The following is a 13,058-nucleotide window of genomic DNA, read 5'->3' as shown; positions in this document are numbered from 1 at the left end:
GTGGGAAAAGACTTTAAGATCATCAAGTTCAACCATTAACCTAAACCATGTCCTTAAGCACCACATCTACACATCTTTTAAATACCTCCAGGGATGGGGACTCCACCACTTCCCTGGGCAGCCTGTTCCAATGCTTAACCACCCTTTTGGGGAAGAAATTTTTCCTAACCTCCAATCTAAACCTCCCCTGATGCAACTTGAGGCTGTTTCCTCTCGTCCTATCGCTGACTACTTGGGAGAAGAGACCAACACCCACCTCGCTACACTCTCAGGTAGCTGTAGAGAGCGATAAGGTCTCCCCTCAGCCTCCTCTTCTCCAGGCTAAACAACCCCAGCTCCCTCAGCCGCTCCTCGTAAGACCGGTGCTCCAGACCCTTCCCCAGCTTCATTGCCCCCCTTTAGATGTGATCCTTCTTTTGGATCATACCCTACTTTTGAACAGTTATTTGCAGAATGTGCATCGAGCCTTCACAGGCAGGAATTTCCACCCTTCTCAGGTTCTTCAGGTGTTCTGTTTGTGAACGGTGCTGTGTGGAGTTTTTCAAGTGTTTATAATTATGCTTTATATAGGCTTGCACTGTGATGAGCTAATTAACATTCCCAAACCAAAGGTCAGTAAAGGATTAGCTCACTTCCCTTTCAAAGACTTCGGCATTCTGCTCTCACGTGGCCTGCACACACAGCAAGGCACGCAGGTGAGAAATGAGGAAAGAAACAGTCAAATCCCCTTGCCGTTTCAGCTGTTTGAGAAACAGATTCACGGGTCTACTGCAGAAGCAGAACAAGCTCCAAAACCCCCTAATTCACCAGCTCTGCTTTGGTGCCTTGGACAACGGAGCTCATAAAAATATTTATGTGGCGTACACAAAAGGCAGCTGGGGAACCAGCTGAACTCCAGCAAACTCTAGCTTTTAAGCGCATCTCGCAAGCACAGACAGTAAGGAGGAAATAATGGACTCACTGACCTCAGTCAGCCTTAAAATCTCTGAGAAAAGGGCAAAGAAGGAACACACAAGCAAAGGAACTAAAGACTACCAGTCCAAGGACTCCCTGGAGTATAATTACACAGGCTGGGATATCCACGGACAACCTTTTGAAGGAGAAATGCTTCTCCCAAAGCAAGACTGATCTGTGGAAAGGCGTGGGCATAGGGGAAGAAGAGGGAGAAATCAGCCAGGAGGTGAGTCTGCAGCACTGAACGTACCTCATGTAACGCCAGCGAATGACCATATCTCATCTCTACTGAGTTCACAGTGTTGTCCAGTGGAAGCCACTCTTCAGAAATAAGATCATAGCTGTATAATAAAAATTGAATTAATTTCCCAAGTAGTAGGTATTAAAGTTGAGAAAATTACTGCTCGTCCTTTCCAGGATTTGTGGGAAATTATTTAACAGAAGTCCTAGATACCAAGATTTCATCATGTACAAAGCACGCACAGACTACTTATGGATTAAAAAAAAATCCAGTCAAGCCTGCTCTGTTACTTAACATCCACATATTGATTTGCTTTACCCTGAGTTTTCTTTCCCATGCAAAACCAAGAGCTAACGCAGTGTCTGTTAAGCTACGACAACTTACACCACATGATCCACCTGAAAGAGCAGAACAACTTTATGCTAAGCTCAGTTAAGTTCCAAATCCTTTATAAAAAAAAAAAAACCTGCGGTGTTTAAAAGGCATTTTTTAATTACATCTGTCATTCAAGCGTATTTTTCCTGTGAACTTGAAACAAGATAAACCCTTTGCCCTGAAAATGGCCTATGGCTTTTTAGATAAAAGAATGAACTATACTCGCCAGGCTTACAGCTTTATAAGATAAAATCACCTCTGAGAAAGTGTTCAAAGAAGCTACAGGATATCTGTTGAAAAATCAGGCATGACTTTGAAAGAGTAAATTGTGGAAGTAATCAGCAACTATTCTACAACTAAGAGTGCATTTTCAGCTCTTCTTTAACTTCCCCTACACGAACTATTACCTCTGGACATGAGCGCAGAACACCCAGCTCTCACTTAGGTCCGTGAAAGCGAGGTATGCAGGTATTCCTGGGAAAAAAATCCAGCTTTTACCTAGATCTGCCCAAATACTATCAAGCTTAAGAGGAAGCCTGAAACGTTTTCTGTGGGAGATTTCTGTGAGGTACACAATTGCCAGTAACTAAGATGTCAAATAATAAATCTCCTCAACTAATTGCACAAATGTCATCATCCTAAATGCCACTCCCTGTTGGTAGCCCATCCACTACGCATAAACATGCACAGTAATCAGTATGTATTAATTAAGGAGCCAGACACTCTGAGGTCACACAGATATAAGGAAGGGCTAATAACACTGAAGCAAAACTACCCTCTTTGACTACGAGGCCAGATATAATTTAGAAGCTAGCCTAGAAATACACAGTGAATAGTTAAATGCTGTCAGAAGCAGGTGAATCAAAAATTCCCTAAACATCAGGAACATTATGCTTTTTCTTGTCCAAAATTAGCACCCCTTAGCAGCGTTTTCCCACATCTCAAACATGAGTCTAAGTTTTTATTGCTGCTGTTTTCCCCTGGAGATGGAGCGTAGGCCAAAGCACAGCATGTTGGATGGCATTTTCTAAAAATAATTCTCAAATCTAAGTTCCTCTACTTAGACTTTATTATCTAGGTTTATACTCACGCTAAAACCTTCTGAGAGTCAGAATGATTGAAGACATAGCCTCCCACAATCCACATTTTATTGTCATGGATTACAGTTTTGTGAGATGCTCTAGGAAGTTCTGGAAGAGAGTATTCCTCCCGGGTCCAAAACGACTGGTTTGCAGGAACAGGAATTGAACAGCCAGGACCTGGGAAAATAAGGTTTAAAAATGAAGTTGTTTTTTTTTTTTTTTTCCAAAGCCTGTATTTGGTGCAGATATATATATACACACACACACACATATATATATTCCAAAGCCCCAACACAACCTGCGAAAGTTTCAGGAGCCCCGCTCAGCAGCATGCTATAAAAACCCAATGGTCTATGGCTATCTTTCCCTCTTCTCATTCCTCTCCTTCTCAGCAATACATTTTTGTGAATTGTTCACCTCTTATTTTTTTCTATATTTCTGCTGCTCTTAAACCAACTTCTCCACTGCCAGGCTTCCCTTCTCAGTTCCCCATGGCGTGGCAGAAGAGCAGCAGCAAGCGGCAAGGTCTCAGCAAAGTAAGAAGCCACATGGATGCTCTCCCTTCTTCTCAGTGACAGCCATCCACATGCACAGGGTTACTACAGACAACAGGGAGCACGGAACCTGCTGAAGAGGCTCAAGCCTTGAAAAGGGAATAGGTTTATCAGGACAGCCTTTAGGCAGTCATAAAAGTGAATCACTGTGTAACAGAGTTATGGTGTTGACTTTCCTGAGCACAAGAAGGACATGGACCTGCTGGAGCGGGTCCAGAAGAGGGCCACCAAAATGATCCGAGGGCTGGAACACCTCTCCTATGAGGCCAGGCTGAGAGAGTTGGGATTGTTCAGCCTAGAGAAGAGAAGGCTGCGGGGAGACCTTATTGCGGCCTTCCAGTACTTAAAGGGGGCCTACAGGAAAGATGGGGAGAATCCTTTTAATAAGGCCTGTTGTGACAGGACAAGGAATAATGGATTTAAACTAAACAAGAATAGATTTAGACTGGCTATAAGGAAGAAATGTTTTACAGTGAGGGTGGTGAGGCACTGGCACAGGTTGCCCAGAGAGGCGGTGGAGGCCCCATCCCTGGGAACATCCCAGGCCAGGTTGGACGGGGCTCTGAGCACCCTGGGCTGGTTAAAGCTGTCCCTGGCACTGCAGGGGCTGGGCTGGGTGGGCTCTAAAGGGCCCTTCCAACCCAAAGCATTCTATGATTCTATAAGAGACAGCATCTGCTTATTCTTGCCGAGTTTCTACCAGTAATAATCTCCAGTTCAGGAAAGCAGACTGGACTCTGGTTTATCACCCTTGAAAAACTCCTGGTTTCTGAGGTAGAGGGACCATTTTCAGATTTAAAAAAGCTTCAGAATAAGAAAGGGAAGAGCAGCTTGCATCTCATTCCGCAATGGTTTGTTCTGGGGCTTTGGGGGGTTTTTTTTGGAGGGTTGTTTTGGTCTGGGTGTTTTTTTTTTCCCCTTACACTGACCTGCTACAGAAATGAAAGACAGGGAAAAAAGGGGGGTAGGCTAAAAATTGAGGAAACATAAGCCAACCTTTGCTGTCAGTGCACAACTAGACTCCAGAAAAGCATCAGGAAGCACTGCACTGTGTAAGGGGATGTGGTCTTCCAGCCCTAAAGTCTATTACCTGTGGCTGGTTTTATATCTGAGAGGCAGACGTGCTAACCTCGCTACTGGGTGCATTCTCCTTAGGCTGCTCATTTTGCCAACCTGGATTCTTTCCACAACGCCTAACACACCGTCTGGTTTTGCAGCACAGCTGAGCGGTGGTAGCAAGCGCTGCCAGTGCTGTAGCTGGTTGCACTTCACGTAAGGCTAACTCTTCCACATCAGAGTATCTTTGCAAAAGAAACACATATGTATGGCCCAAACCGTTGCTAAGACTGACATGGCTGATGAGCATAACTGGACACAAGAACAAGGCATTTTGTGTGCTCAAACACATTAACTACTGCCAGCAGGCTCAAATTTGCTTTAGGTGCACAGGAATGAGGTTTAAAGTTTTTATCTGAAGTCTGCACACAAGAGGTTGGTACTGCTTTGTACAGTAGCATAGCTGCTTTGAAAAGCATTTGTGACAAATGAAGTATGATCTTCTGATACGGAAAGCTAGATACTCTGTTCCCAGTCTGAACGCAATACTTGTCAAGCAGAACATTCTCAAACACTCCCAATTAAAGAGCCATACCTAGAAAAAGCATCCAAGAGCTTCTCCGTATTAATCAGAAGACTCACCTTGCCAGCCCGCAGAGCACAAGCATGCCTTAGTATCATTAAAGTTGCAATGTCCTCTCTCGGGTGCCCCACAATCATCTGTGCAGTAGGGAATATCGCAAGCTTCTCCCTTCCAGTATTTGGCACATTCACACTCAAGAGCATCGCTGCTGTTATTGAGCTTGCATTCTCCTCGGCCGGAGCAATTATTGGGACACATATTGAAACTGCAAACAGCAGGGAAAGAAGGTTTGTCAGTAATGAACAGATTGCCAAGCCGTACCTCTTATTAATGAATAGAAGAGCGATGTTGAACAAAAGTTAATAGAGCTGTTTGCTAACATACAAACCAACAAGAGCCGCTCATACAGAACTTGATGGGATGGACCTGTAGAGATTTGTTCTCTATCGTCTACAGAGCTGCCTCACTTAATGAGTTAAACTTACAACTCCTCCGAAAAATTATCAATATGATTTTTAGCCATTTGTAATGCAAATGAATTGCCTTAAAACGCCTCACAGTCAGTGAAGAATTTAATCAGCGCTTAAGGCTTTTGTGGTGTCTGTGCAATTTATACTTAAGTTACTCACAATTAAGTGCTATTCTGGGATCTGCTTACCAAGGGAACACGCTTGAGATGAATCCCAAGCCAAAGCTGTGCCTGCTTTGAATCATTTCTGATTTTATAATATCTGCAATGTAGCTGAGGCAAAACCAGATACATCCTTGGTGAAGATCCAAATTCAGAGACCCTATTCATTTCCAAATTCCAGTTTTTGCCAGTGTATCAACCAGTATAACTCACAGATGGGGACTACTACCCAATATTCTCACTGTCATGCTCTAATGACATGGAGTCACCAGCTCCAAGACCATAATTTCACAAGTGTTTGTTGAGTGCATATGCCCAGTAGTAACCATAAAGACTGTGAAACTGAAAAGAAATAAATGCACCCTTTTATCTACTCTCTGCAAAAAGGTTACGAGGAAACCTAACAAGCAGAACACATAGAAGAAACAAAACACAAAACAGTACTTGAAAATTGAAACAACCAAGAAAGTGAAGAGTTAAAGAATTATGAACATATCTTAAAGGAACTTCAAAAAGGCAGGTTATTCTTTAAGAGAACGCCTCCGTCGTATTGCAATAGCACAATACCAACAGCTGGCAGTAGATGGTGTCATGGTTTATGGAATCAACCAGACTTTGAAAATGCTACTGCTTCAGCTGCTGTGTTTCAAGTAACTTTGCAAAGGCTTCTCATTTTCTTCTGGAGCTTTCAAGGGGTGTTGGATGCCCCACATTTTTCAAAGAATCCACTGGATATTTATGTGCTTAATAAGGATGAAAGCACCAAGACTAGTAGTGAAAAACTAAGCACATTATTTTAAGGAAAACTTGCAGTTTAGCAAAAAGTCAGTTATGACCAAGGATTTTACAGCTGATTTTTTTCAGAGAGGTAAGAACTTCTGCAAATTACACCCAAATTAATCTCCCAGTGCAGCACAAACATAATTTGTACCTGTAGGAGCAAAAAATTCAAAGCCCGTGATCCCCACCAGAAGCAAGAAATTCGATCTCTGCTAGTATGTCCACAGAGATCATTTACTTCCAAACAAAACCTTTCTAAAAGCAGTAGATGAATTAGGGAGTACCCTAGAATTATTTTTAAAAAGCTTACCAATGAGGACTAAATATATGTTAGCGAAGAGAAAGCACCCACCTACAATATTTAAAATATGAACCAAAGAACATAACAAAACAATTCCAGACTAAAAAGGAGCCAGATTAAGCAATTTGATCCCAGGACTGAGTAAGAAAGAGCATCCCAAAGAAAACTGCCTGAGGATTCTGAACAGCAGGTACAGTCCAGTGTCCCAAGTGAAACATGTCTGCTTATGCAAAAGCATGTTCGCGCAGAAGCATCTCTGTGGAATGCCTAAGAGCACATGCATGCACAAAATGCATCAATTCTGGTTGACTGAATATGATCAAATAAGTCTAATAACATAAAACAAATAATATGATGTCTTTTTGAGCAAACATTTGCCCACGCTTCCAATTGACAACTGAAGTTAATGCTGAGCACATTACAGTTATTAGCCGTTGCAAGGGTATAATAAAGATAAAAATCTAAATTCAAGTATCTACTCATAATTACATGTTTCAATCGCAATTGCTTATTTCAAGACAAAACAGAGAAAAGAGGAAACCTCCTTTTGCTCAACCTGCAACATCACTTTGGAGTGGTACTACTTACTTATATGTGATGTTAAACCCTGTTAAATTATAGGCAGCATCACTGAAGAAATGCAGAAGAGCATATCCAGAAGTAGCTACCACTTCTGGTACTGTTTCATTGCTTTCTTTCTCAGGAACAATAAGACCACTGGAAAAGAAAAAAAAAAAAAAAGCCAAAACCAATGTTAGACATGAAATAAAAGGGAGCAAAGCAACAATAGTAAATGCATCAGTATTAATAAAACAATTGAAACTCAAGGTACTTATTTGCATCTCTCTGAAGTATAATGAATTTGTGTAAAGTAACAATCATTCTCATAGGACAGTGTTATCAGATAGGTTTTTTTTCAACAGAACTCCTTAAATATTCAAAAGGAAATGTCTCGACATTGCGAGCATGCATACCCAACCAACCCTCAAAACAACCCCATTCTCAAAGGCATAAGAACCCTCAAGACCCTCTCAGAAAGATAAAACCACATTCTTCAGGGACCAGTTTATGAAGCCCTCTTGCTTGGCTTAATTATCTGCAATACAGTGACGACATTACTGACCAAGGAGTGCAGACAAATTCAGATATAGAGGCTATCGAGAGTAGCATTACTGCTGCCCTCAACATGCATGACTTTGGTCTACAAGAAGGAATGGCTGCAGAAAGGAATGCAAATAGAAAACCCTGAAGTAATCAACTTGGCTCTTCTGAAATATAAATGTGTATTAAAAGTGTTTAACTGAGTAAACCTGAAGCTGTCTAGAATTCCAGTTATTCTTACCAAAAACCTACTTTCCCTCCCTTATTATTCTGCCATGATTTAAACGGGATCCATTCCTAAAACAAGGTGGCACATTTGAAAACAGAAATTAGTTGTGTTCCAAAAGCATAAAACCTGCTGTACCAAGCCAAACTAAAGGTCTGCGGAGCCCAGTATTACCTCCTTACTCTGGGCTACAGCAAGCCCACGTAGTTAGCGATAGGACGAGAGGAAATGGCCTCAAGCTGCACCAGGGGAGGTTTAGGTTGGATATTAGGAAAAATTTCTTCACGGAAAGGGTAGTCAAACATTGGACCAGGCTGCCCAGAGAGGTGGTGGAGTCCTCATCCCTGGAAGTGTTCAAAAAACAGGCAGATGTGGCACTTTGGGACATGGTTTAGTCTAGTCTACCCTTGATTGGTTTAGCGTTGACTTGGTAATGTTAGGTTAATGGTTGGACTTGATGATCTTCAAGGTCTTTTCCAACCTAAACAATTCGATGATTCTAAGTGCTTGGGAAAGACTGTGACAAATAAAGCAAGTACGGAGCATTTTGGCGATGTGTTATCCAGCTTCCAGAAACCCGCAGTTCAGGTGCTTTGACCTGGAGAATGCACCCAAGTCTGCACATTTAAATAAAGCATTCATCCATGCTTCTATCCAATTCCTTTCTCAACCTTTTATACCCTTTTCACCTGGAAAATCTGCAGCAGGGAAGTCAACTAACTCTGCAATGGCAGAGAAAGGACTTCCTACGCTCGCTTTACATCTGCTGCCTGATCACCCACCGATGCCTCTTGGGTTTTTCCTCTATGAGAAATAAGTACAAATCACCCTTACTCACCACCTTCCTGCTATCCACTCTTTCATAAAGTTCCATCCAACTCATCACATTCACATTTGTTGTCTTTTCCATCCTAAAAGGCTGTCATGCTCCCTATTCCCACCTCATTCATTGCTTCACACTTCTGGTCACCTCTGGCTGTTTCTCTACACCCTTCCAGGTTCTGTTTTAGTTTTCCAGGGGTGGTGGAGAGGAGGGAGGATGGTGGGCAAGACTATTTACAGTAGTTGAGACTGGACACAGCACAGATTTATATAATGATCTGCCAAAATACCTGGAGTAAGCTGGAAGAGACTAAATGTCTCTTGAAAAGAGTAACTACTACCTATTTACCTATTGCACAAAGTAGCTCATATCTGAAAGAGAACGTTTAGTCTTCTTTTAACAGAAGCCTAACAACAACAAAACAAAGAAGTCAATTCCTCCCTCATACAAAAAGACATCAGAGGAAGCATAAATTTAAAGTCTATTGAATTTATTTTTTTAAAAGCCTTTATCTAAGCAAAGCACATTGTCTACCCCCCCCATTCATAGTCAGCTGTTACTTTCTTGTAGAGAACCGTCTTTCCCCCAGCCTCCGTCTTATTTTCAAAGGCTAAGTCGAAGCTTTTTGACAAGCAGAGACTCCAAAGCCCAGAGCAGAGCGTGTCGGGCAGGGATCCGAAAGCAGCCGAGCCTGGTTTCGTGCCCTGAGACTTCTGAATATCCGAGGGCACCACTGACTAAAAAGCAACTACAAAAAGAATCTTTCCCCCTGAAAAGAACTTTACTTTTCCTCTTTTCAGATCAGAAAGCAAATGCATTTGAAGACAGCTCCCTAGGACAGGGTAAAATGAGTTTCTACACCCGAGGGAAACACTCACAGCTATCCACAGCAACCCATTCACGTCGCCTGTAACGCGCTTTTTGGTGACCTGAATTTTTCTGTCCCCGCGATACAATACCATGGCATGCTCGAAGAAGAACGCAGACACCCAGTGATCCCTTCCAAAAGCTTTTGCTATAGATGTTGGGGGTGCTTGCACCAAGAGTAACAGATGAACGTGTTACCTACGGCGGGGTAAATCTGCAAACTGTACAACAGCCCTTCCCGCACAAGAAGTCTTACTGTGGACAAAAAGATATCCTTCATTTTAGCAACACACCATAAAAACACAGTAACCTGATCCCATGTTTTGGCTAAACAACTCCAGCACATTTGCAGATATATGTAGCTCAATAAATATTTCCTTGTGAGAAAGCCAATTATCTTTTCTTCTTTCAGATCTCAAGGATACAGTATTAAAAGGCAAAATTCACTGCCTTTTTCTCTGTAAGAAGTGCCTGTTTCATTCTAGAATTGGAGACTTCTGATCTGAAGATGATCTCTCCCAAAAGACCGTCTCCCGAAACATCGAAGAACAAAAAGTCTAATAAACTTCTCCTTGCTATTTGCTTCATAGTTTTCCTTCGTAAGGCAAACTGTAGGACGGTATGTCTCCACCACAGGAAAACAGACATCTGAATACAGGGTAGGGCAAACTACAGCTCAGGGACAAGAGAAAATTCCTTTGTTCTGATTTATTCTTCTTGGGTCTTATTCTTGCAACACTTATCACTGATATTACAGGGCAATCTAACTGGAAAGCCCTGGAGCAGGGAGAACAACGGCAGCAAAGAATAAAAAGTACAGAGTGAACAGCGATTGTGAGAGAAGATAAAATCCGCCCCCGATAACCTTTCCTAATAAAAGGACTAGCACAGGACAATTATTTGTTTTCTCCTAGAAATCTCAATTTGGGGATTTATTTGGGAAGACCACAGGTACCTCCGTAGCCGATGCTCTCACCACATCTCCCGCTTGCTCCTTTCCTTCCATCTTTTTCTGATGATTCATATGTAAAGATACTAAAGAGGACGTTGTTCCACCTACACAAGTCTAAAACAGCCTCATGAAACCTAACACAGATTGCAATTTCGTTCAGAGAAAGCCCTGAAGAGAACACAAAACAACAGTAAGGCCCTTGAAAGGTCAAACCTCGAGAACCGAAAACCGTGAATAAATTAGTGTGTGCACAGTATCATTTTGAATAAACCAGCACAAACAGAATTTACATTATTTGCCATGGGAAAAAACCCCAACAGGCAGAATCAGAATGATAAAGGATTATGCAAAACTTCCTTTAAACTACAATCCAGAATCTCCCAGAGACTCGACTCTGGCCAAGATTAACCTATTTCACAACGTACCACTTCTGTTTCTTTTTACCAGGTTTCAAAACATTTTGCAATCATCACTACTCCAAAGCAAATAAATACTCCTACTCAGCTAAGCTGTCCAATGACACTATTTCTTAGGCGTTGAAAGGTAAACCTCTGGTTTGCCCTGCAACAACTTCTATTTTCCACGCGCTGGATTTGTAGAGTCAGTGGCAGAGTGAGAAACAGCATCCAGGAGACCCGACTTCTCTATCGCCCTGCACACACCGCCTGCCTTGCTCCCTCCGCTACGCCAGAGAAAAAAGGGAATTATTTAAAAAGGAGGGCATCTGCTCTATTACTTTTCCTTGATTTGCTATGCAAGCGTCACGGTGATGGCGTATTCATCACTTTCTCCTGAGACACAACCTGCCAGCGTGGCAGAGATCAAAAGCGTAAGATGCTACTGAGCAGAAAATAGTCAAAAAAGGAAGAAGATGGGAGCCATGAAAGGGAAGGGAGAAAATACAGAGTACAGATCAGAGAAGTGAAATGATAAAGGTGATACCAAAACACTGGTAGTATATTGGATTCTCAATCTATCGAAATGTAATGAGAAACCATTCTCTTCTCCTAATTTTTAAATACTTTGACCCATCCGGACACACACGTATATAAAATGACACCATTTCTCCCTTATTAAAAACCAGTCTGTGCACATCACCGTACTCACAAGAGTAAGACTAAAAAAAACCAAACCAACCAACCAAAAATAGAAATGACAAGAGACTAAAAATAAATCAATGCCAAAAAAACACAAGAGGAGGGGTGAAAATGAGGAGACATCTCAAATTGATTTTCTTAAAGGAAAAGCTAAGATTCTTGTGTAGCAAGATGACTCCCAAACACGGACTTTTAAGGAAACAAAGCCTTTTCAATGACACTTATAAAAATAAATTAAAAAAAAAATTATTTTTTGAGAGCTGGCAACACCCCAGTGTACAATTTTTCTTGAAACCATCTTCCCTCGTTGCACCACCAGCACAGGGTAAGCCTGCTGGCCCGCAGAGCCCTCTGGACCACGGGGGCTTGCCCCAAAAACCTCTTCAGTTCTTACACGATGCTTTTCCTTCCAGAGCCAGTAGAACAAGGAGAAACCATAAACGTATTAAAATGTGTCTCATGAGCCATTCAGTAATTTTTAATGATTAAGTCACATGGCGAGCGTGACTGTAAAAGCCGTATTTCAAGAGAACAGGGACTGAAAAGCCTCAAAAGAAATAACACCTTTTTTGCCTTTACAGTGAAGAACAACTTTAAAAATTAAATTGTTTTAGTATCTAGTTCAGGAGAGACAGCCCATGCTATCAGCCATGGTGCAAATGCCTTTTCATTTTTTAAAAAACTAAAGTGTGTTGCCTGTTTAATACCTGTGAAGCTCAGTATATTTGAATAAGGGGCGGGGGGGAATCAAAATCTTATCCTTCAGTCCATCAGAAACAGTTTAAGACAAAAGAACCGAGAAAGTGAAGAGCTGAAGAAACTTTCTGCTCTAAACTTCTTTTACAGGCGTTGATTTAACTCAGAGGATTTATCCTTTCAAAGTTCTTTTCTCTAAAACAGAAACTCTCTTTGTCCATCTTGTCAAATTGATTTGATGTTTTTAGAGGGGATTACAGGTTTAGTGAACAAAAGCAATTTTGATACAATGCATTTACATTTCTCTATGAAATCTGACTTTCTACCACAAAGACATTGTGATTAATCACTTCACGCATCCAAAGGATCAGTCGGCTCACTGACAGGCTCACGAGTAAATGTAAACAAGGCAACATCATCCAGCAGGTACGTTTCTAGCAAAATCCCAAATACACTTGCTCCTCACCTTATACTGATTTATTTTTAATCAATACTCTAAAAGTTATCGTGGATCCAAAGAAAACAAATAGAGCAAAATAATAAATACTTGGACAACTGGCTGCTAGAACAAAAAGTCAACTGGACGGCTCCGTGAACTGAGTACGTGCATGACGACCATACTGCAACACAGTCCAGTGCATATATCCCCTATATATATAATATATCCCCTATCTGGATGCAGAATAAAAACTGATTTGGGAGGTGCTGGCTGATAATGTGCTGAGTGCCAGCTCCATCA

The 13,058-nt window shown here is 41.6% G+C and overlaps 1 protein-coding gene across 2 annotated transcripts in view; it reads right to left on the bottom strand.

The window, feature by feature from the left end:
- ATRN (attractin) overlaps positions 1 to 13,058 on the bottom strand; it is a 156,968-nt gene that overhangs the window by 100,895 nt on the left and 43,015 nt on the right. For both annotated transcript variants that reach the window (XM_075708898.1, XM_075708899.1), the window contains 4 exons: positions 7,146 to 7,274; positions 4,905 to 5,110; positions 2,661 to 2,829; positions 1,205 to 1,295 (listed from right to left, as the gene is read on the bottom strand). In XM_075708898.1, the coding sequence (XP_075565013.1) occupies positions 1,205 to 1,295; positions 2,661 to 2,829; positions 4,905 to 5,110; positions 7,146 to 7,274 (595 nt within the window). The remainder of the gene's footprint in view (positions 1 to 1,204; positions 1,296 to 2,660; positions 2,830 to 4,904; positions 5,111 to 7,145; positions 7,275 to 13,058) is intronic.

Source organism: Pelecanus crispus, chromosome 4 (genome assembly GCF_030463565.1).
Source record: "Pelecanus crispus isolate bPelCri1 chromosome 4, bPelCri1.pri, whole genome shotgun sequence".
Taxonomy (NCBI): domain Eukaryota; kingdom Metazoa; phylum Chordata; class Aves; order Pelecaniformes; family Pelecanidae; genus Pelecanus; species Pelecanus crispus.
Note: the sequence above shows the minus strand (reverse complement) of the source record. Positions and strands in the feature narration are given on the sequence as shown.